At 35.6% G+C, this 26,135-nt stretch overlaps 1 protein-coding gene across 2 annotated transcripts in view; it reads left to right on the forward strand.

The window, feature by feature from the left end:
• Nucleotides 1–22,103, forward strand: part of LOC113418688 (neurabin-1-like) — a 58,682-nt gene extending 36,579 nt beyond the window's left edge. Inside the window, exons 14-19 of one of the 2 annotated variants that reach the window (XM_026677702.2) lie at nt 5,111–5,192; nt 6,488–6,559; nt 7,976–8,171; nt 15,729–15,845; nt 18,853–19,041; nt 20,905–22,103. In XM_026677702.2, coding sequence (XP_026533487.2) covers nt 5,111–5,192; nt 6,488–6,559; nt 7,976–8,171; nt 15,729–15,845; nt 18,853–19,041; nt 20,905–21,072 — 824 coding nt within the window. In that variant the 3' untranslated portion in view covers nt 21,073–22,103. The remainder of the gene's footprint in view (nt 1–5,110; nt 5,193–6,487; nt 6,560–7,975; nt 8,172–15,728; nt 15,846–18,852; nt 19,042–20,904) is intronic. The other variant, XM_026677703.2, reaches the window with a different exon arrangement.
• The last annotated feature ends 4,032 nt before the right edge of the window (nt 22,104–26,135 follow it).

Here is a 26,135-nt window from a genome sequence, read left to right on the forward strand (position 1 = left end):
ACAGTATTTTCAGCTGATGACCTTTTCCCATTTTGGAGGTGAAAGATAATCCACACAGATAATCAATTATTATTTTGAGTACTTGGTATAAGATGTATACTTAAGATAAATGCAGCACAGCAGTTGACTTATATTTTAAGAGGCGTTTTCATCTTTATTATTCCATCCAATTACCTTAAACATTTGTAATTTGTAAGGTAATAAATATATTTGTATGGCAAGGACTTCCAGGAAGATTTCATTGCATAAATTACAAGTACCTACTAAGAGTCGTGGATTTCACTTCCCACATGTTCCAGATCATTCTTGTTTCTTTATTATAATGTTGACTACTGTCTGGAATAAGCCTCACTGTGGCTCATATTGAGAGTTATTGTCATATACCCTGTTGAAATTTTGGCAAGTAATATGTAGGACTGGGCAATACCAGTTTAAAATGAATGGACCAGTGGTGGGATTCCAATTTTTTTACTACCGGTTCTGTGGGCATGGCTTGGTGAGCATGGCAGAGGAAGGTTACTGCAAAATCCCCATTCCCTCCCCACTAACCTGCTTTCCAGCTCCGTTCTCCTGTGCAGGGCAACAAAAGAAGTTCCAACCGATCAGCTGGGACTCGGGAGCCAGAGAATAGATTGAGGCGGGGCCAGTCAGAGGTGGGATTTGCCGGTTCTCCGAACTACCCAAAATTTCCGCTACCGGTTCTCCAGAACTGGTCAGAACCTGCTGAATACCGCCTCTGGAGTGGACCCTTCAACTATGCAAGACAAAAAGGTTTTTTTTAAAAAGTACAGTGGTACCTTAATAGAATAACAGAGTTGGAAGGGACTTTGGAGGTCTTCTAGTCCAACCCCCTGCTCAGGCAGGAAACCCCTACACCATTTCAGACAAATGGTTATCCAGTCTCCTCTTAAAAACTTCCAGTGTTGGAGCATCCACAACTTCTGGAGGTAAGTTTTTCCACTGATTAAGTTTCTGTCAGGAAGTTTCTCCTTAGTTCTAGGATGCTTCTCTCCTTTATCAGTTTCCACCCATTGCTTCTTGTCCTGCCCTCTGGTGCTTGAGGAATAGCTTGACTCCCTCTTCTTTGGGGCAGCCCCTGAGATACTGGAAGACTGCTATCATGTCACCCCTAGTCCTTCTTTTCATTAAATTAGACATACCCAGTTCCTGCAACCATTCTTTATATGTATTAGCCTCCAATCTCCTAATCATCTTTGTTGCTCTCCTCTGCACCCATTCTAGAATCTCAATATCTTTTTTACAAGTGTGATCTTACCAAGGTATTATAAAATGATATTAACACTTCACATGATCTTAATTCTATCCCTCTGTTAATGTAGCCTAGGACTGCGTTGGCTTTTTTGGCAGCTGCAGCACACTGCTGGCTCATATTTAAGTGATTATCCACCAAGATTTCTCTCACAGTTATTACTGTTGAGCCAGATATCACCTATACTATACCTGTGCATTTGGTTTTTCTTGCCTAAATGTAGACTCGTACTTTTTTCACCATTAAATTTCACTTTGTTAGATAGTGCCCAATGTTCAAGTCTCTCAAGATCGTCTGTGTCTTAAGCCTATCTTCTGGAATGTTGGCTATTCCCGCCAGCTTGATGTCTTGGTACTCAACTGCTTTGAAACTCATTAAATTTGCTATTCAGTGCATTTTGATGTGAAAATTTTATCCTGGTACTCGTTTGATATTTGATCACAAGCTAGAGCTTGCTAATGTCAGCTACTTTGTGACTCAGTACATTATTCCTTATGGGAAAAATTGTTTGATACGCATCATTTTAGTACTCATTATGCCTCCTGGAACCAATTAATGTTGAGTACCAACGTACTACTCTAACATCAATTGGGTCACAGATATAACTGAACCATTTAACCATAAAATGTCATGGATAATCACAGTTAAAAATATATTTCTGGCAGACAAAGACTTTGAGGTAATACAAGTCATTGGTAAGTGTGCGCATGCAGCCTGTAGAATTTATGCTTTACTAATAACAAATTAATTTGGTGTATACTATGTGGACCAGAATATTCTGCATTTTAGAATGGTGCTGTCAAGGTTCCAGAAAAACCCAACTCCAATTAAAAACTCCGAGACACGCATTTTCTCAAAGTTTCCTTTTATTAGAGTAGTTATACTGGCACATCTGGGAAAACCCGAATCTGAAATTTCCAGATTTTTCTCCAATAAGTAAAAATTACAAATCCACCCCCTGCACCCACCATTCCATCACATGCCCCAATCACCATCCATTCCAACTTGAGACATCCCTTCAACCACTCCTCAACCAGGTGCAGGAATAACATGACCTTGACTTTAAAGAAGAATGCTATGTCTAACTATATACGCTCCATGAAATCCCCCCTCCCAACTTTCCAAGTTCAAGAATGTGGCAGCTTGGAAGCTTCTGGTGCTAATATGGTTTCTATAGCTGACAGGTGCATTGTTCTTGCCTTTTTGGGGGGGTCATCTTGCTGCACTGTATTTTATCTCATTGTTTTAATTATAATAAGCTTGATGGGTTCTGTAACATAATAAAATATTCAAAATAGCATCTAATATTTTTTTGTGTGTGTATAAACTCTAATACTATTATCACTTTGGGTCAAAGCTCTGAGGAATGTGTTTTTAAGACATTAATTTTAAAAAAAATCTCACCCTGGTTCTTAGCAATATATCCAGGTTAAGTACATTATTTAATTTATTTCATTGTAAATGAAGTTGTAGTTTATTTCATTGTAAATGAACATATAGTTGTTCCTTTTGAAGCACCATAATGGTTAAAGGTTCCAGAAAAGTTATCTGTTGCTCCTTAGCTTACAACTCTTTATAGTAAGTTTGGAGGAATTTCATAGTAGTTACCTCTAGGCCTCGGCTATAAAGAACTTAAAGATCCTAATCTGATAAAATTAATAGAGGATCACATTAAATAATATGAAATTCTTTTCCTATTATCTTAAAATGATTTTGATACAACAGCATACGTCATGTATATTGGATACCTCGAATGCTTGAAAAGAGGTGACTACAATTAATGTTTGGGTAATTGTAGATTCCCTCAGGAGTCAGAATGTGAACATGTATAGTTTGACTGTATCCTGTTATTATTGCACTTGGGGCCGACATCAACAAGATTATTAATATGACTCTGGTTCTATTGCAGTATGGTAAATACAGTGTGTGCATATTTTTCTTGGCTGTATCCCCAGTATTTGGAATATATCAAGATATTTACAAAAAGACCGGATTTAGAGAGCGTGGGAGTTGATCAGACAAATTAAACAGCACTGGAAAGAAAAATTAAAATTGATTTGCAACAGTGTTTTTAACCAATTTTTGAAGTAGCTTGTTTTTGACAAGACTTCATGGAATATTGTCAGTGCTTGGAACTACTTATTAATGCAATTTTTAGGCCTTGTTTGTTACAAAAAGGTTTCACAAAGAAAATATTTTCAATATTACTCAAAAACTTTTTACTTCTCAATTATAATCCCAATCTTCCAATTTTGCTGCAGTTTATTCAAGATTCTTAAAATCTTAATTTTTGCATGTCCTGAAGATTTGAGAATTTCTACGGAGTTTAAGAGATATATATATATATTTTCTTGAACCTTTTTTGTTCAAGCCCCTACTTATCCCGCCATTACTTCACAATGCTTTCATTATCATTGAAGCTTTACAGCATAAGATGAACACCAAACTTTCTTTCATCCACAAATGTACAGCAGGTGACTGGAAATTGGATGCGTTTGGAGACAGTTACAGTGTGGGATAATGTAGTATTAAGTCATGTCAGAAGTAAAAGTTTTTATTAAGGTTTTATGTAGTCTAATTTAAAAATAAAGAGGATATTAAGTAGTATTACAAATGCATGGATATATGTTTTACCTTAATAATCCAGGTCTTAAATTCTTTAAAAAGAGGGCAGAAGAAGAAAAAAAAAGGAAATGATAATATTATTTTGTTTATCATTCTTTACCTTACCTATGTTTTAACTATATTAGCCCATGTTATAAATGCTACTAATACAATTTTAGCAACTGTTATTTTGAAATCTTTATTTGATAAGAGATGTTGAACGTAAAATTCACCTGAGCGGCCTGGCAATAAAAGGTCTAATACAGTGAAAAGCTTCTAAGAAATCTATCGAAAATGCAGTGAAATGAGTCATGAGACAAGGATTTAATGGCCCCCGAGTTCTATGAACAGAATCTCTCTTTCTCTCTCTGTGGACCTGCCTATATTGGCCTTCAAAAACTGCTGATGGAAAAATTAGAATGACGAAAAAGCTTTTCAATATTTAGCTATCATTAAGTACTCTAAACATTCTGGCTTGAGGGGATTCATACAATGTCTGTGTTTTTTACATTGAGGATCCTTTATGGGGGTTGTATTTTTTTCAGTGTGTCCCAGTAGATAAAAAAATTGATAGCTTTTTCTCTGAGCAGTAGAGGTTCTTGTCATTGATGGCTAGATTTTAAAGTATTTCAGATGCTATTGGGAACTTATTTGTTTGTATCCTGCCTTTATTATTTTTACAAATAACTCAAAAATGACGAATATATCCCACACATCTTCCTCCTATTTCCTATAACAGTCCTATGAGGTGGATTGGGCTGAGAGATTCACTGGCCCAAAATTGCCCAGTTTTTTACTGGACTAGACAACAGCAGGATTTTTCCTCCTCGACTTTTGGGTGGGCATCATTTCCTGTCTTACTATGTGCCTTTTTCAAACTTGAATAGATAACTTGTAGCTACTAGTCCCTGTCTTGAGAACTAGCTATCTCTCTTTATCTTCACCATTGGTAATTGCAAAGATAATTCTCAATTTGTTTCACACTCTGTTCTTTAAAAACATGGTGTCTTTTTTTTTATCTTGGAGGAAAGCTTATTTTAATTTTCCTATTCCTGTTAATTATTTACTGTACTTTATTCACTGTTCTTAAGATCTATGAGTTTAGCATTATCACCTTAAAGTGTTGCTCAGTAAAATCTTGTTTATTCTTATGTAGAATTGCTCTATTTTTTCTCATCATTTGATTAAATTATCATTGTGGTACATAATTTATGTCAGTAAATATATTTATTACAGATGACAAAAGAGCTGAAGAAAAGGCTGAATTAGGGGACGGTCCTTCTGTGGGGAAATACAAAAGACGTTTTCCAGATTTTGGGTATGACTTTTTTGGTTTTAACAACAGAAAGTCAATATTCTTGCATTGGTTTATTAAACTACCACTCTTACATTCAAAGTAATAATACATTTATTAAAATATCTCTTCAAGTGTGTCTAGGAATTTCTTCTATTATCGTGTGAAACTTTTTTTTTGGCCTTATGCCACTAGAAAGTATTATTTATCTTCAAAGATTGAGTTTTGGATTTTATTTTGACTTAAGTTAGTTTTAAATTAATTTTCTTTTTTTGCTGCTTAACAGGATATGAATGAAATATGATTAGTGTGTATTATATACACGATACAGGCAGTCCTTGCTTAATAACCAGTTACTTAATGACCTTTCAAAGTTACGATGGACTCAAAATTATGACCCAGCCTCAAAGTTAAAACTCCCCTCTGTATGGTCATGTAATCACATTTTGGGAGCTTGGCAACTGGCTTCTTTTTATGATTGGTGATCCACTTTAACAACCATAGTGACTACTTTTACAACCATTGTAAAAATAGTGATAAAAATCAAGGCAGGTCCTAGGCGAATCTATGACCAAAATTCTGCACCCAATTGTGCTTGCTAAGTGAGGACTACTTGTATACATTTAAATAATGAACCCAAATTATTTCGTTCAGACTTTTAACATTGTAAAGAGGCTATCATTTGTATCTAGATTTAATTGAAAGTGGAACTTCTCCACTTTTTCTCCAGAGAGCTAGAACTTTGCATATAATGTGATTGAAGTAGCCTAAAATCTAGAAGGATAACTATCAGTTTTTTTTTATTACATAGCAAATTGAAGGTAAAAGACAATTTAACATAACTAATGCTGAAAAGTATTCAGAACCACTGGTGGTATATAAGTCATAGGAATTCTGCGTGATAATACCATTATACTCCAAAAAGAGCAAATCAAGTCATTTGTGGCCTAGAATTTTGGAATGTCCTAGGGTTGGGTGATATCTGGGCAGCCAGGAAACCATTTTTCTTTATGTTATATTATTAATTTATATTATAATGTGTCATTTTTCATTCTTCAGCAAATAAAATTTCATAAAGTATTCAGTGTAGCATATATTCTATTGTGAAAGTTTCAAACTGTAAAATACATTGTGATGTATGTGTTTATCAGTGATAGAGTGATAAACTGCTATATTTTGGCTTATGATATAAGCACATTAGAACAACTCAATCCTGTACATGTCTATTCAAGTCTGTGCCTTCATTAATAAGTCTTACTTCTAGGTAAGGATTGCAGTTACGATTTATGAAGTGCTTAAGTTATTGAATATAATTTCAGGGGCCTAAGAAAATCGGGGGGTAAAGGCAAAAAGCAAGAAAAAGAAAATGCAAGGGGTTCTCTGGACAGCAGGTATGCATAAGATACATGTATTGATACATTCCAAGTTGAAGTATTTCTTTGGAACTAGAATGTTTTTTCTGAATGAATTCACAGTTAGTATTGCATACTTTATTGCACATTTCAGTCTTCAGGAAAAGAAATGGCCAGGTGCAAGCATTCCATCCGTCTACATCATATAGGTTATTTGCATGTTGTTTTTAAAGATTTAATAAATTGTAAGATCTTTTTCCAGAAAATCTAAAGTCCAAGCACTTACTGTAACAAAGCTTCAATGAATTTCTTTCCTTGTACTTCATTGGAAGGGTCTGTGGAGATTCATTGGAGGTGATTTTTTTAATAGAAAAGAGGACAAATGTCCTATATTTTTAATTTTTTCTTTTTTAATTCTATATTTAAAAGTCCAAATTGCACTGCAGCTTGCTTTATACTGTTATTTTTAAGTTATTAATCATATGTTTACAGTATTATACCTTCTGATGAAACTATTTGTATTGTATTGCTAAATCACTATAAATGTTCCATTTTTATTATACACTCTTTGGCATAACTATGAGCCATGTGAGAAAGTACAATTGGATGAAGTAGTTTATATAGTATTTTAAGAACCAGTTCTTATATTTTTGCAGAACAATTAGTTCCTGTGTCTTGTTACGTACTGTATTCAAAGTCTAACAACAGACTATATCATTTTGCTGTAGTTTCCTCTGATACTACAAAAATGAGATAAGGTTTGAAGAGCTTGAGTTTAACTTCAGAATATTGTATAAATGAGTCATTATACCTATTGTACCCAATTTAAACTGTATCTTTAAAAGATTTGTATTGCTTCTTTTAATTTGGAAATAGCTTTATAAATGTATTTTAGATTCCAGAGATCTTTTCAGACAGTTTTGAAGCAGTTTAACTGTATCTTTTTTAAAAAATAAAATAAGCTAATAGTGAAATTTAAAAAGGAGTTTCATGAATTAAATTGTGGGCCATCTTTTCCATACAGAAAACATAACACCTGAAAGCCTGTTTCTATATCCAAACTTTCATAAACTTTTCTAAAAAAAGAAAAGTATAACATATTCAGATATTTTTTTACATCTATATCTATCTATCTATCTACACACACACACACACACACACACACACACTTTCTGTGTATGTCCTCCAGGATTATCGTTAAAAGGTTTTCAGCACTGGCAGTTCTTCTGTGTTTGCTAGAATAAGACAGAAATCTCTTAGTAACAGAACTATTTTTAAAATGTTTTAAAAATAATAAATCAAGCTTATTCACTGTTTATTACATTTATTTAAGTTTTGTGCTATAAATGGTTATACTGAATGTGAAAATAGAACTGTGACAAACACATTAAATAGCTTGATTTGCATGTACAGTAAATATTGATATATGGTTTTATGTACATGATATTATTTCAGAGGCTCCCGAGAATTATTGGAAGACCCTGACAACAATTTATCTGCCTCAGATTCCGATTCACCTATTCCTACTTGTATGCCTTTCTCTTGGTTTGGAGACAGCCATAAAGAACATAGCTCTAGTAGCACCCTGAGTTTTTCTCAGGGTGGGCAGGATATTGCCATTGAACAAAGTCAAGAGAAGACCAGAAGCAAGGTAAATGTTGTTTGTTTGAATAAGTTATGCATGTTTAGATATGCTGACTTCCTCAACAGTTAATATTGCTTAGATTTTCTAGAGCTATCTTATGTTTTATTCGAAGCCAAAAGACTATCTTATATCTTGTATACAAGTTGGAAATGCAGTTTACGCATTAGTTATCACTGTACATATTTCTAGGGATGTTTATGTGAGAACTGCATAGATCTCTCTTAATGTGTGAAATTTCAGTATGGCATGAAATACTAGTTAAATTTAGCTTCTATACTACAGTCCAGAAATTACTGTAATACGTAGGCTTGGATTCAGGACTTCTCCTGATAAGGCAGTACTTCATTTGGAGTAATTCAAGTCATGGGAAAGAGAGCCCTTTTTCTTTTTCTGTAGTCAAATCTTCTGTCACTTCACTATTTAAGGAATAATCCAGTCCTTAGGGAATTGGATTTAGCAGTGCAAAGGACTGCTAAGAGAGAGCTCTGTTCCATCAGGAGAAATATTTTGCTAAATCAAAATCTTTCTGGGTTCAGCAATCATTTCATATTATTTATTGGTTTATTACAAGCTATAAAATAACTATTTCTTTCTCCTAGCTGTAAAATTGTATTAAAATAATTAAAATTAATTGCTTTTGACAACTTTTCCATTTATAAAGATATGTATATTTGTACAACAGTTAAAGCAACTAACCACAAGTACAGAATTTTTTTTACTAACACTAATTTTCCTTAAATTAACATGTCTCTAATTGACAAATCTTGATTAGTAATGATGGATCCAAGAACTTGCAAGATGACTGTCAAGATGTTTTTAAAAAAGAGTGTGAAATGTGGGAAGGCATGAATCAGTGCCTTTTGTTGTTAAATCAAACATTACTATTAAACTCCCTGTCTCAAATTTAACAGAACTGCTAAAGTACTTAGTCAAAAAGTTTATATTTCCTTATTTTGTGCCTCCTGCAGTGATTTAATTAATTTATTCAATATTAATTGATCGTACTAAGCAAACTACTTTTTGATACCAGTGATCCACCATATAATTCTGAAAAAAATTCTATGAACTCTGCAACTTTCTTGGTTAAGATGCAAACAACATATTCAAAATAGTAAAATTGTTTAATGTATTTAGTTAAATTCAGGCAAATTTTCCTTCTAAACTCCTTAAGTAATGACACATGGAAGACAATGGGATTCCTCTGCTATAATAAATATGTTAGGTAATTTTGTTTATCATTGAAAGGGGCTCTTGCATATTTTTATGTATCAAGTTGATATTTAGATAAACAATAGCTAAATCTGTTAAAAGCTACATTTTCTGTGCTTACAGAAAGTAATTATTCGAAAGCGGAATCTAACAATGTCATCACCCAGTCTAGTGCTTATAAGCTTGCATTCTACATCCTTTGTGATAATGTTAATTTAGTGAGTAAAACTTTCTGTAGCTTGGTTTTCTTTTATAGATTCATTTGTTATTTCAGTTTGGTGATAATCTTCGGTATGCATTCCAAGCCATGCTTTTTTAATTTTGTCTGCCTTTTCTTTGACAGATCATTTCTTATATCTTGCAAGTTTGCAAAGTATTTGCCAACATGATTTTAACTAATTTATGCCTGTTTGCAAATGGCTGAATGGTTTCCTTTCACTCGGGAAAACTTATTTTGTATGGCTTGTCAGTTGGCAAAAGAGAGTGAATCAATCAGGAAAGTAGCACTCTGGTTAGATTCACAATCATCCTAAGGTTTAGCTAAATCATAATATAGTTTTGTTTGACTTAGGATGTTGTGTGAACTTAGCCAGTGCAGTTTGTAGTTCATCAGTGAAGCAATAATGGGTTGTTGGATCCAGACTGACCATTCTGTGGATCTATTAGCATAATACATACATTCATGTAGGTATAAGAGTCTCGTAGAATGCAAAACAAACTGTTCTTTTCCCAGATAACATATCCCCACTGTAGAGCCTGACTGGCACTTTCCTTTTTTCATCCAAATTAGTTAATATTTATACCACATTAAATACAAGAAATATGAAATACAAATTGATTGAGTCATATCAAATGGGATCATTATTTGGTGCAAAGTAATATGTGTAGAATCACCACTTAATTTTTGTGTGAATATCAAATCCCTATTATAATTCATCTTGCACAATTTAGCTATTGCACAAATACTTTTTGCAAATTATTACAAGTAGGTCTATTAAACAAGTAGTTTCACATTCTATTATGATGACATCCTACTAGTTGCTGTTAAAACTAGTTATACTTTTATGTTGTTATTAAGTCGATTGAGTAAAGGTTCAGTTTAACATTTTTCTCATGCTGTTTCTTGATGTAAAAGCTGGATGTCTTCAAGGAAAATATAAGTAGCCTTAAAGAGTGTGTTCCTAATCAATTCTGCCCATTGCTCTTCAAATCCCCATTGATTGGGATCTTAATAAAAGCATTAGTAAAGTAGTCTAATTTCAGTTAAGGTACCTGTTCCCTTGGTGATTCTGATCATTAATCTTGAGCAGTATTTGTTTGCAATGCAGTCTAAATTACAAACACTAAATGAGTTGTACTAGCACGTAATGTTCAGCAACTTAAAAGTTGTAAAGAAGTTCAGTGTCTCTGAGCTATGAAATATTAAGTTGCTAAACAGATACAGGTAGTCTTCAACTTACTACCACAGTAGAGCCTGGAATTTTGGTCATAAGTCATTGCTGTCATAAGTTGAGTCATTATATTATCAGACTCTATTCTATAGCCATTTTTATGACAGTCATTAAACAAATCACAAGATCATAAGTCAAAATCAAGCTCATCCAATGGGCCTTTTTGCCAGAAAAAAAATCACAAAACATAATCACATGATTGCAGGACACTGCAAACAGGCGTAACTTTTTCAAGCATGTTGTAACTTCGAACTGTTGTTAAGTGAGCAATCATACCTGTACATATTTTTCACCTTCGTAACAGTAGCTATTATATACATTTGGAATTTATTTATTAAACTAATATGCCGTTCACCTTGCCAAAGTCAACTCTAGACAATTTAAAATCAGTAAAAACACCAATGTAAAACATTAATGCAATAAATAGAGAAATTAAATTTGAATTTAAATTGATCAAGATGGAGAGGAAGCAAGCAAGATATTTATTTCTTTTTCATACATTATTTCCCTGAAACAGTGAAAAAACAAATAAATAAATGTATTTCAAACTGGGACAAAAACTGTTTTGCGCTGAGAGGCCATATGTGTGTGTGTGTGTGTGTGTAGGTCTAGGTGTGTTCGGGTCTTTTCCCGTGTAAGATTAAGAGGATCTTGGCGATGTTTCGGCGAGGTCCTACTCGCCATCCTCAGGCTGGTGCTTTCGGCTTTGTGCCAGTGCAAGCAGTGTGTGATTGGAGCTGCCGTCTCTCTACAAATAATGGTGGGGGAGGGGCTGGTGTATTGGGCTGGTTGGCTGCGCTGCTGCCTCTTGATTGGTTGATGGAGTTGATGTTGGTATAATGGGCTGTGTGGTGGCCTTGTGAGTTTTGTTGTGGAGATATCCTGGATCTTGTGCTGTAATCTCCTGGGTCGTTTGTTTTGTAGTGAAACAAAACCTACAATCCAGCGACCTACTCGTGAGCTTCGATGTCATATCCCTCTTCACCCAAGTACCCATCAAAGAAACCTTGACGGCCATCCAAAACAAATACAACCCCCCCAAACACATCCTAGTTCTGACCAACCATTGCCTAACCAACACATACTTCATCCACAAAGGACAAAGATACAAACAGATAGAAGGAGCACCCATGGGATCACCCCTCTCACCCGTCATCGCTAACCTATACATGGAACACTTTGAAACCAATGCTCTTGACAAATCCGAATACAAACCCAAACTCTGGCTCAGATATGTAGATGACACTTTCATAATTTGGCCACACGGAAAAGAAAAACTGGACAACTTCCTCACACATCTTAACAACCTAAACCCCAAAATACAATTCACCATGGAAACAGAAACCAACAACCAACTTCCCTTCCTGGACATCCTAATTTACAAAATGGCTCCCTAGGACACACCATCTACTGGAAAAAAACACACACCAACCACTACCTAAATGCACAATCCCATCACAACCCTGCACAGATCAACTCCGAAGCCAAGACCCTCATCTCCAGAACCAAATGCCTAGCTGACAAAGACCACCTGAGAACAGAACTACACACCCTCACTAACGTATTAATTTCCAACGGATTCCAAAGAAACACTATCACCAATCTAATCCAAAAAGAGATACCCAAAAAAAACCAAGACACAAAACAAGACAACGGTATCGCACTCATCCCCTACATCAAAGGCACCACAGACAAAATCAGCAAAATTCTCCACAAACACAATATCAGGACAGCCTTCGGCACTGACCAAAAAATAGCCAACATCCTAAGAAACCCCAAAGACAAGATCCAGCTAGAAAACCAAGGAGTTTATGAAATACCATGCAACAATTGCCCAGCCACATACATTGGACAAACCAATAGGAGAATAAATGCACGCATCACAGAACACAAAAATGTAGTCAGAAGAGAAGAAAATACTTCCTCCCTCTTCCAGCACCTTAAAGCCACAGGACATGAAATTAATTTTGAAGGAACCAAATTAATATTCAACACTGAACACTCCAGCAAGAGAATAATCAGGGAAGCCATCGAGATAGAGAAACACCCCCATAACATGAATAGACGGGACGATACCTCCCGCCTACTAGACATCTGGAAGCTATCCCTCACCAACAAACGAGTCCCAGCCACGAAAACCAACACCAGACCCAAAACAACACGGGACACCATCACCAATCCCCCTCATCAGACCCAGGCCCAAGCCCATCCTAAAAACAAAGGACAACCACCATCCAGAAAACAGACCACGGCTGCTTCGCAGCTGTCGCACCCCCAACCGCAAAACCAAACAACCTGACACATGCCAAGAACACAGACCCAGACCCCAAACTCGAAGCCAGACTAAAACCCAGAATGCTACATCACAGCCACCCGCTCAGGATATCACATCAGAAAACTCAGAAAATTACACCACAAGAACTCAAGAAGTTACAACACAGCAAATGACCCAGGATATCACAGCACAAGACCACAGCAATAAGTCTTACAAGGTCATCACACAACCCATTACTACACAGGAGGCTAATGGAAAAGAGATCAAAACACAAACAACCCAGGAGATTACAATGCAGGACTCAGGATACCACGACAAAAGAACTCGCAAGCCCATCACACAACCCATTACCCAAGCCGTTAAAACACGAGAGGCTAATGGAAAAAAGATCACCACAAAACAAACAAACCAGGAGATTACAGCACAAGATCCAGGATATCTCCACAACAAACTCACAAGGCCATCACAGAGCCCATTATACCAACATCAACTCCATCAACCAATCAAGAGGCAGCAGCGCAGCCAACCAGCCCAGCACACCAGCCCCCCCGCCCCCCACCAGTATATATAGAGAGACGGCAGCTCCAATCACACACTGCTTGCACTGGCACGAAGCCGAAAGCACCAGCCTGAGGATGGCGAGTGGGACCTTGCCGAAACGTCGCCAAGATACTCTCAATCTTACACGGGAAAAGACCCAAACACGCCAAGACCTGCATACCTGTACCAGTGAAAATCTACGAATATATATATATATATATATATATATACATGTTTGCTGAGGTTCTCGCGGGTATTTGTATGTGGATCTTTGGTTATTCAGGTTTTCTCCTGCGTAAATTGGAAGTATCTAGGCAATGTTTCGATGAAGTATCATTCATCATCTTCAGGCTTGTGTCTTCGGCTCTGTGCTTCTCAGAGTAATGTGAGCTTGCAGCTGCTTCTTCCTTTTAACTGCTAGTGGGGTGTGACTTGATTGGGTGGGGGCTTGGCTGTGTTCTGATTGGGTGGGGGTGTGTTCTCATTGGTTGGGGGTTTGGCTGTGTTCTGATTGGTTGGGGGGGTTGGCCGTGTTCTGATTGGCTGGGGGTGTGTTCTGTTCAGGTGGGGGCTTGGTTGTGCTCAGGTTAGTCTTAGTTGCTGGGGGATTTGATCTGGTGAGCTGTGATCCTGCTGTTTGGCTTCGTGGTCGTGCTGCATCTTCATGATGGGCGTCAGTTTGCTTCATGTATGGGTCGGAGGAGTTTGAAGCGGGTAGTGATGCAGCTGCGGTGCGCCTTCTGGTCCGTGGTCGTGTCTCATCTTCTGTGTGAAGAAGATGCAGGACCCAGGATACCACAACAAAAGAACTTGCACTGTGTGAAGAAGAACCGACCTCTTCCCTGGTCCAACACCTCAAAGCCACAGGACATGAGATTGACTTTAAAAATACCAGACCTATCGCCAAAACCGAACACTTCAACAACAGAATAATCAGAGAAGCCATAGAGATAGAAAAACGCCCACACAGCATGAATAAACGAGATGACACCTCCTGCCTACCAGCCATTTGGAAACCCGCCCTCATGAACAGACGAGTACCTAACATGAAGAATGATACCAGACCCACACCCACGAGGGCCACACAAGATGCCACCACCACACTTCCACGTAAAAATCAGACTCACACCCACACAGAAGATGAGACACGACCACAGACCAGAAGCCGCACTGCAGCTGCATCACTACCAGAATCAAATGGCTTATACATTTAATAATAATACAAATCACCTATTTTAAGGAGATCTTTAATTTTCCTACAAAAACTTGACTTGTGCATTTTTGTTTCTTTTTTTCCTTTTGGGTGACTATTCTGGCTAAATAAACCAACACTCAAATTTCTAATCCAAACTGTTTTGAAATGTATCTCTACAGCCATATGATGGTGATGACAAAATCCTAAAATACATTTCCCATAAGATTTGAGCAAAGTACTTATTGGTTGATATTAATATTTTCAGGAGAAAGGGTTTGTGCATTTCTTCTTATTAATCCAGTAAAAATAAATTTCTGAGGATTGGAAGGAAACTCTAAAATAAAAGGGCTGCAACAGGAAGGGGCAACCAGCAAAATAGCTTCTCCTTTGCATAATTGGAAATAGCCAGTAGCTAATGCTGCTGGTGGAAATCTCCGTTTTCCATTAACATTTATAACTTTGTATCTCAGATGACCACTGGTCTCAAGGAATAACTTTGTCACTAACCTTGTATTCCTAAAAGACTTACTTCCTACTGATAAAACCTCAATATTTACATATTATATGTTGGGAAGTAATACATAAATGATTGTATAAGTGATGAATATTATTGTGTGTGTGTGTATATAATATATATATACGTATGTATGTATGTATGGTATTCAGCTTTGTTCGGGTATTTTCCCACGTCATTATAAAATACCCGAACAAAGCTGAATACCATACATATAAATACCCGCGAAAACTTAAGAAAACTTTATAAATATATATATCTTAATGCTATTGTTAAGTAGGTGCTTTTTTATTTTTACTTTTAAAAAAAGGTACTTTGTCTCCTTGTGATTTATTCCAAGGGGGTAAGTTAACAAAACATTATTTTCACTTGTTTGCAGAGTAGAATTTTCATAGATGATTCATATCATAGCAAGCCAAGTTGTGATCTGTCAGGGTTAGTGGCAGAGCCTAATCTTTCAGGGCGTTCACACACTTTAACCTTCTCTTCAGACGAGGTGAGTTTCAGTGTGTCTCTGTGTGTTGTTCATGTCACAGTTCAGACCACCTTGTCATTTCAGTTTGCATAACATAACAATAATAGTCATTAGTTATCCAGCCAGTTTTTGGTCTGCTACTTAAGTTCAATACATTACTTTTCTTTCTGTGTCAATATTATCATTATTTTCCTTGGAGTTTTGTAAATAAATTTGTTACATGTATTTGCAAATATAATAAATGGTATTTTAATTTAAATATTTAAATGAAGTGATAATTTTATAATTATTTACTATAATTTATAAATAAATATATCTGTGAAAAGATAAAGCCATTTGTCTTTCCAAACATGGGTCCAATAAGCACAACATTTTTAATGGCAACCGAAATCTATGATTTATTGATTTTGAGTAGCTCTGATGAATCCAGTATACTTCATAAGGATTCTGGTGATAGGATTGGTATGAGTGGCATGTAATCAGAGGTGGCATCCATCAGATTCTGACCATTTCTGGAGAACCGGCAGCGGAAATTTTGAGTAGTTCGGAGAACCGGCAAATGCCACCTCTGACTGGAGATTTTACAGTATCCTTCCCCTGCCACACCCACCAAGCCACACCCACAGAACCGGTAGTAAAAAAAATTGAATCCCACCACTGCATGTAATGGGATTTCTAAGAGAACTACAGAGTTCTCAAGTGCCATTTTCCATGCTAAGATGCTTCTTCAGTCTTTGGACTATAGGGTATAATTCTAGCCATTGAAATTATTTTAGAATCTTTATGAAGCCTTTTTTTTAAGTGGGAAAACTTTCAAAATTATGCAGGATTAAATGAGGGCTTTTGTTTTGTTTTTATTTGTGATAAAAGATAAGATCAGCATTTGCTGATCAGTGTTAAAAGGTCCTTTATGTGGTTTATAGCCTGCATATAGTTTACTCTAAAAAAATGTTTTTGCTAGTAATTTCCGTTTTTATGCTTTTGGGGCTTCTTTGTAAGAATTTTATTTTGGAGTTTAAATTCTTCTCCTGTATCTGTGTCTTCCAGTTATTTTAAGAATATTGTATTTTAAACGCAATTTAATTATTTTTGGCTGTTTATTTTCTTTGTTGGAAACATGAGTTGATTTTGATTGAGAATGATGGCTCCATCCATGTTTTGTTTACAATTATGGCTTTCCTATTTAAAAGAAATAAACTGGATTATCTGGTTTGCTTGATACACTAAAGTAGGAAAAGGCAATCTGCAGCTTGTGCTCTGCTTATCGTCTCCAAACTTCTCCAACTTTGCAATACGTATTCAAATTTGGTAATGAACTCCTGAATAATGGTTCTGTAGCCAAAAAAATTAAAATGGGATTGGCACAGCCATTTAACTCCCATTTTACAACATGTTAAATACAATGAATAAAAATACTTTAAAGTTTACAGCAGGATCCCCAACCCCTGGGCTGTGGCTCACTTCCTGACCGTGGCCTATTAGGAATTGGGCTACATAAGCAATGGGCTGGGCTGTACACGCGCAGCCCTTGCACAAGTGGTGGGCCAATGCACAAGGGCTGCATGCCCACGTGACACGGTCCGCCACTCACATGGGCCAGTTCTCTTCTCCCCCCCTCCCACAGCCGGGTCACCAAGCTGCAAAGGTTGGGGACTGCTGGTTTACAGTACTAGCTGACTACCTGTATCTGAAACTGGTTCTTGTTGGCCAGACATACCAGCTTGTGTGATTTGACTCAAGCTGTGCTTTAACTCATTCTAATTCATATTATGGCTTTATGCAATGCACAAGCTATTTTATACTTCAGTCTGAGTAGGGCCACCGAGATTAATACATTAACTGAGTTTAAACTTGAGACATTTTCGACTTCCTCTTACGTCATGAATTTGAAATGAATAGCGTATCTTGGTCCAGAAAGAACATGCAAACAAAAATAGTAGATTGTCAGTTTTTAGCAAACAGGATGAAATTCTAGGATCAAATGAGTCAATCAAATAATCAGCTACTTGCTAGAGGTGTAATCTGCTATAGGAGAAATATGTAAAGTAATTTGGGTTATAATGACAGGTGAAATTGATCTCAGAAAAATTATTGGAATAACATTTTGAAGTAAAACTTTTCTGCATAGCGAATAGACAGTGTTGTGCTCAATAGATGGCATTGATTAAGATTATTTTCTTTAGTCAAAGATTATATCCATTTTTTAGAAAACCCACACCTTTATTTTTGGATAAGAAATTTTAATATTTCTAGAAGTAGTAATAGTGACAAAGAACATGGTCTCTGTAGCTCCCTTAGCAATATCTTCATGAGATACTGCAAACTAGGGCAAACAAACCAATTTGCCAATAAAAGAATACTTTGCAGTTAATTATATATTAAAACCAACATAGAATTATGTATACATAAGTAAGCATTACAATTGCTTCCATTGGCCCATCCACTGAATTAACCGAAATTGTATGTCTAAAGCAATATAAAAATGGTTTCAGATTTCAGCTTTTTTCCTTCTATTTTTTATAATTGGTCCATCTTTAAATTCCAGTAAGCTTTGCCAACAATAATAGTTTTTTCAATCATTATTCTGTACGTAGAAAACCAGAACTTAAAGGATTTTTAATTAATGTTTAGTTCATAACAAATGTAATTTATCAAATTGTTCCTGTAAGTACAATAGTGCCAGGGTTTTGGCAAGGCTTGTTCATTGTCTTAATGGTGCTCACTTTGAGCTGTTACGCACATAGAAACAGCATGGAATGTTATTTAACTTCCAAAAAGTAACTGACTCGTCTATTCAAAAGATGTTAACATTTTATATGGAGAACAATGTAAGGAATGGTTTCAGAGATCTAATGATTAAACCTGTTTTGACACAGGTATGTTTTAAAATCTTCATGTTAAATCCACTGTGAAAGCTTTGAAAGGTTTTAAAACACTAGAAATGTTAATTATTTTCTAGTTTTAAAATCAGTAAAATTAAACTATTGTTTATTGGGGAAAATTAATTAATTTGATTTTACTCAATCAGACCATAGATGATGAACCTTCAGCTACTGGAAAACAAAACCAGTGGCACAACAGGCCCATTTCTGAATGGACTACACAACAGGTCTGCCACTGGCTAATGGGAATGAACATGGAGCAGTACATCTCGGAATTCACCACCAAGAATGTTGATGGGCAACAGTTAATGCTACTTGACAGTGAAAAGTTGAAGGTAAGCAGATGTTTCTGTGTAAATTTGTATTATGCTTAAGATAATGGTATTAATTTTATTTTCGCTATATTTAGAAAATCCTGGGTGGAACAGTGCATTGCATTAAATGGACTTTTTACTTACAGAATAACGCAGTACTATTTAAACTCTTGCTTCCTACCTAGGGTTTACAACATTAATTTGAAGTTTGTTCTAGATTCTACATATTCTTTCCATGACAGAATAACAACATTGAAATGTTATATTTCAAGGTTATATTTCATTGAATGTTATATTTCCTTAAATGATTAAAAATGACATAGTACATTCCGTAGAAAGGCAAATCCATATGCTTGCTAGGCAATGAAGACATACCAATTAGACACAGTTGGTTTTCTCAGGAAATAGATTGTTTAGGATTATGTTGTGAAATCATTTTAGGATTTACTTCCTAAATTATAGGAAACAATCTAAGGCAAGACTATCAGAAGCAAGTCACATTGCATTCAATGAGGATTATTCATTATTAAACAGTATAGGATTATAATCTATCCAAATTCATTTTAAGTTTTTATTTGGGTTGAGAAAGAGAATTGTAAGTGCATGATGTAATGTGTGAAAAACGCCAAAATGGGTTTATAGTCTTATCAGAGGTTGCCATCTGCTGATGAAAATTTATATTACATCCGTTTAGAACATTACTATGATTTCATCTATAATTTTTAAGAAATACAGCATGGTATAAATGGGTTTTGGGTTTTTTTGTTTTTTGTTTTAATAATTATCCTGTGAAGTTAAGTTATTTCAGACATTGCTGTTGGAGTAAGCCATTGATCTTGATGACTGAGCTGGGGTTAGAATCTAACTGTTTTCTAGTGGCTATACTTCATTTGGTACAGCTATTTACCTACCAGTACATATTCTCTGAATGATATTCCATTTTTCCCTTTCAAAATCCTCTGCCACAATACATTTTTGAAAGCTTTCTCAGAATTTGCAGCAGTCTGTACATGGTAAAAAAAAGCAGCTGTAAATAAAAAAAATAAAAAATAAAAAAGCAGCTGTAAATTCAGGTGTAAATACATGTTTAGAACTGGTCGTTTGATTTTTAGATTCTATAGAACTACCTAACGGTTTTTAGAAGAAAGATTCTGAAAATATTTGTTATAGTCCAATGCATTTTAGTTACACTGAAACACATTTGGTTGATTCCAGACTTAAACTTGGAACAAAGTTTAAGAAATCAATAAAGATTCAAAGATCATCATGACAAACAATGTTAATAGGTTTGCTACATTGGTGGGTTTTTTTGTTTTTGCTAAAACCAAAATAATAATATAAAATAATAGCAACAGCAAGCATTTCTGGTGCCTGTAACTCCATGTAAGGTTATTCCATTCCATTCCCTTTTTACCCAAACTGGGTAAAAGTCTTCTAAGCCATGACCTCCACTTTCCAGCAAGAGCAACGAGTCAAGTACACCAAGATTGTGAGTTTTCTCTCCCTGATGCCCCATCAAGTCATGGCTTTCTAAATCGATAGCTCCTCCAGCCTGTTTGGGTTAGGTCTGAGCCTGTTATTCCCCATCCAGGACCTGATAGCTTCCAGACACCAGTCAAATGTTTAACATACCTGCCATTTAGCCCAGAGTGATACTAAAGAACTGGATATCCCCCACATATTAATGACTTCTTTTCAATAATGTTGCCAATTGCTTCTGTAGAGGAAGCCATAGAAATTGGCCTTTTTTATTTCTGCTGTAGCTGCAGGGAAGATATTTTAAAATTTGAAATTTTAATTTTTTGTTTATAAAAATTAATGCTACAATAAAAGACTCTCTTTTTACCATATTCTGCTCTGCTCAACATACCTTCTCTTTTAAAGGCTTTAGGAGTATCCAGTCAAAATGACCGATCAACAATAAAGAAAAAAATTAAAGATATTAAAAAAACACAAGAAAAACTGGAGAAGCAGAAAGAAAAGTTTCAGAAGAAAGAGAAAGAAGTGCGAAAAACTGGCAAATTGGTGACTGCTGTGGAATCAAACTGCTAACATGATTTGATACCATACTACTTTCTTCTGGAATAGCTGAAGCTAAACTAGAACTGTACCAATATAAATGCTTCAGTCTTTATTGGATAAGAATCCAACTCGAGAAAGTGTAACAACTGTATATTTCTGTATAATTATGGGGGGAAGAAAATGATAGTTTTACAGTGACAGACTTAGCTTAGCTCTGATTTCTATAGTCCTTTCCCATTTATACAGTTGCATTAAAATATTTTCAGTTTTTATATTTAGATTATTAACTTGTACTAATCAATATTAAATTAACTATTTTTCAAGGAATATGTATATATGTGTCTGGCTAATTCCCTGAAGTGTCTTTGGAAATGGCATAGACAATTTATTAAAATACAAGATGTGATACAAATTCCAGTATAATGGGGGTATGGTAAACAGATGCTATCAGGTCATTATGGTCTGTTGGAGATAGTTTGTTGCCCATAGTATTGTATAGAAAGAAATTAAGTTTTAAGAAGTAATAGAAAATTAATTTAATGTAATGAAGTGTTTACAATCTGTATTTTTCAGAGTTCATTTTAATTTCAAAGCATTGTAATAATATAATTCGTTAATATTTTCTAAAATACGTTTTTCTATGTTTTGAATATGTTAAGCATGACTTCAAAAGTTATCTTTTATATACTTTTGGATACAATGTTTTTTATAGTTCCTGTGATTAATCAGATCAGAATGCATAACCCTTTCCTACTTAAATGTTTGAGGACCAAATTATATTTTTGATGATTTTTACATGCTGTTGGTCTTCCAGATTTACGTTTTCCAGATAGACTTATTCTTATCTCACTATTTAAATTAAACAGAAGGTTTCTGCATTATACATATTTACACTATAGAATTCAATATGTCTTTGTTTTCATGAATAATTATTTGTTCTCCAGAATGGTGTAAATCACAATTGATTTGCCATTGAGCAGCAGCACAATCTTTTGTAAAATACGCTATCTTAGAATGACACTTTTGAAAAATGGAATAAATTTTGTTCAAAAAAAGAAAAATCTGAATTTTTGAACATTATTAATGCTTGTGAATGTTGCCCAGTGTAATCTAATAGGCAAACTGTTAAAAAAACCTACTGTTTCAGAGAACCGAAGTTATGGTTCATTTTTCACATATGCTTTTCACATTTTTCACAGAAAATTACAATCTTTTTGTTAAAACTGTAACCTATGTGCCCAGAAAATCTATTCCTAGAGGGTGCTGAACTCACTTTGTACCAAGACTCACTCCAGATATTATGCCTCATCTTAATAACCATTCCAGAATGTGAAGAAAACCCATTTCCTGAAGAAACAATTGAAGCTGGTGATAATATGGCACCCCTTGCAGAAATGGAAGGCCACCCTGGAATCAAATGATTTGACAAAGAATAGTCAGAAGTGCTGGAAACTTGAAACATCTGAATAATGATTCAACAAATTCATATCAATATAAGAACTTCATGGCAAACCAAATAGCTCATCGGCTGTTGTTAAATGGCAGGGTTAAGGGGAGACTTAACAAATGCAGGCTTCCAAGGCCGATGGAACGGGAGGCCAGTTTATTATCCTCCCCCTTTTATAGAGAAGAACCAGAAACAATAATACAAGATATGAAGAATGGGATTGGATGATATTTGTGTTGAACAAATTTTAAAAAATTGAAATTTTAATAAGCAATGGTTGTTTTCACTTTTAAATACTTGTATGGCCTCAAAAGTATATTCTCCAATGATCTGGAGGAAAGCCCAGGTTATTGAATTTATGAAATCTGGGAAAGAACCGAAAAATCCAAAGAACTTTTGTAAAACTTTCCTCACCTGCCATCTCTTTAAACTCTATGAGAGTTCTAATAAACAGAATGTTTCCTGTTATTTCCCAAAAAGCAGGTTTCTGACCAGGGAAATCCTGCACAAGTCAGATACTTAAAAGTTGTCCAGCATATAGGGGATGGCTTTCAATCGAGTCTAATCACAGGAGCTGTTTTCATAAACTTATCTGTAGTTTATGACACAGTTAATCACAGGAAACGTCTGAAATTACACAATATCACACATGACCCTTGCTTTGACTAACTGCATTGACTTGATCTCCTGGTCTAGGTAGCTGACAGACAATAAAAAAATTCAAATGACAAAAACTTCAGAGTGTTCAGAGTCTGTTCACTACCTGGATTGAGAGATCGGATTTCGGATTTAAATTTTCTTTTTAACTTGTCTCTGAACCTTTGACAAAATGTAAATGTTTCAGTGCATAGTCACATATGTTCAGAGAAGTAGACTACAAACATTTATTGTAACCAGAATGAATTTAAAATTCATTTGAAACAGGAGCTATCACCCATTCAATACACTGTAGGCCTTTAAAAAAAAGTCAAACTTTATTTAATTTTTTTACAAAAATTAGTGTCATTTTTCTTACAAATCCAACTTTTCATAGTACAAGACTAAACTAAAAACAAAAAGTGTGATTGCTTTCCATTTTACATTTCAACTATGAGGACACTGATTTTTGTATCTAGTTGTGTGAAATTCCCATAAATTTGTTTATTTTAAATACTGTGTTAATAGAAATCAAACTTCAAAATAACAGCAAATAAATCCATTTTGTAGCATAAACAATTATTTTCTATAAACTTTCAATAATATGAATTGTCAAACACCCTATACCATCTCTTTTCAGTAAGGACAAAATATACATACACCCAAAGGCCTATATGCAAATCGAGTGGTGTCTGTTAAACCTATTTGTATCATTTTCAGTCTGGCATGTGGCAGATAAATTTCATTATTGGATTATCAGACCATAGGCTTACTTGAGTGCTGTTGACATTCGTAATTCATTCAAGGATAGAAAATACTAATCCAATCTTTCTCTGGTCCTTTACCACAGATCATATTTTCTTGCGATTCAAATGGACACCTGAGCTTGAAAAATTAACTTTCAAGGGCCAAAACCAGCTATCAAGCTCCTGACTAATGATTCATGTAACAAAATGTTTCCTTCCAACAATGATTAATTCCATAATGTAGGCTTACTATGTACTGTTGCTTGTTTGAAAACTACCAGCACTGATCTACCAGTGTTGAAAGGATACCCTTATCCTGTGATTTAATACATTTATAGTTTATGATGGAGGAAATGTAAAATTTCCCAACACAAAGGTAGCTCTTGTCTGCTATTTTCCTGATCATCTAAAATCTATACCTTGGCACTGTCGTGTTTTAAGGCTTTCGCCAATGTAAAAATGTGTTAAGGATTATGGCCCTAAGCACTGTAATTGAGAGGGCTATTCCTTAGTTGCTATCTCTAGACTTTCCATTATTCTTCTAACAACTGCCTATAAAGGAAACTCAAAATAGAAATACTATTTCTCCAACAAACGGCCTGAACCTTTTCATAAGGAATTTAACAGGGCTGCTCTCAGAACCTTTTTCCCAAGAAATTTCACCAGTTAGCCTAGAAGTGATCAGCAATTTCCATTAAAAAAAATAAAAGTATAATGTAAAGTGTTTCAAAAAACACTTGCACTGGGACATTTAAAATGATTTGCACTCAAAATAGCTTTTTAAAGTTTGTTAAACATGGAACAAAAAGGCCTGTTTTCCAAACAAGTCCTGGGTCTTCTGACACCTTTGATCTACCTTGCCTTTTATTTTCCCAAACATGGGAGCTAGTAACGAAGGCAGTCATTCATAAAGGAAGAGCCATACTGCTAGGGTCTATCACTGCTATCGTTCAGAGCTATTTGAGCAGGAGGGAACCAGTACAATGGAGGTTGGTTTATGGGCAAGTCGATAAATGAGATTTATTTTGGACACAAGGAAGATAGGTAAGCATCAGCGGTGGGATTCTACCAGCTCGCACCTATTCACTAGAACCGGTTGTTAACATTCTAAGCAGTACCCGTTGTTAGAAGAAATTACTGGCCTAATCCTGTAAAGAAGGCAGGAAGGAAACATTCTGGTGTTGCTTACAGAAGCTGCCTCTCCGTTAACCCTTATTACATTCTTGGCAGGACTAGAGACTTCCTGTCTCAGGAACGTCTCTGGAGTTTTTTCCCCCTCCTTTGCTGGTACTTTGCTTGTGTGGAGCGACCATTCAAAGTTACAATGGCACTGGAAAAAGTGACTTATGACCATTTTTCACACTTATGACTGTTGCAGCATCCCCACAGTCATGAGAGGCCAGGCGAGGAGATGCGTGCCTCGATGTGAGTGATGTTGAGTTGGCCACGCCCAGCCAATAACATGACCAAGCCATGTCCACCCAGTCACATGACCACCAAGCCACGCCCACAGAACCGGTTGTTAAAATTTTTGAATCCCACCCCTGGTAAGCATGATGAATTTTAAAAATTCCTTTGTTATGGAGGAATTTGTCGTTTTGTTGCTTTTCTTCCATGAATTGCTGACCTGAGTCAACGGATGATGCTTCCTCACTGGGCTCTGTTCTATGGCTATGCGGAACGATTGTTTTCTTCATTATTGGTTACAGGTTTTTAAAAACATTTTAAACATGGCTATTTTCTCTGTGGTAAGAAGCAGTCAGGATGGACTGCCACCACCCTTTCTTTGGTGGTTCCAAGACTAAAACAATGAAGCTAATTCGGCCATTGTTCCCTATAGGAATAAGATTCATAGTAGGTGAAGTTTTGTTCCATCAAACATTTGAAATGTTCTATCGCAACTGCGGAGGAGGATAACTGCGTATCACCTGGGGTCAGTCTGTCCGAGTAACTGGGGAGTATGGGGGGGGGAGAGAAGAGGGATATAAAAAGGTGCATTTCCAAAATAAAAAGCTTGAGAATTGAAACCATACTGGAACACAACGAAGCACCACAGAAGGAAATTAACTAATTTTTAGTAGTGAGTAAATGGTTTTTACTTGCAGAAAGCAGCTTATTTTATGTGTTGATCTAGTGACTGTAACTGCTTTGCACTCTTATCGTTTTAATTGTCCTGATTAGCTATCTGTGATATTTTTTATAAACTAGGGCTCATTTTGCTGGAAGAGAGGATGTATTTCATCTTCTGGCCAACAATTATTTTT

The sequence above is a fragment of the Notechis scutatus genome, chromosome 1, assembly GCF_049901735.1.
Source record: "Notechis scutatus isolate UNSWTSFEM ecotype Mainland chromosome 1, rNotScu1.2, whole genome shotgun sequence".
Classification (NCBI taxonomy): Eukaryota; Metazoa; Chordata; class Lepidosauria; order Squamata; family Elapidae; genus Notechis; species Notechis scutatus.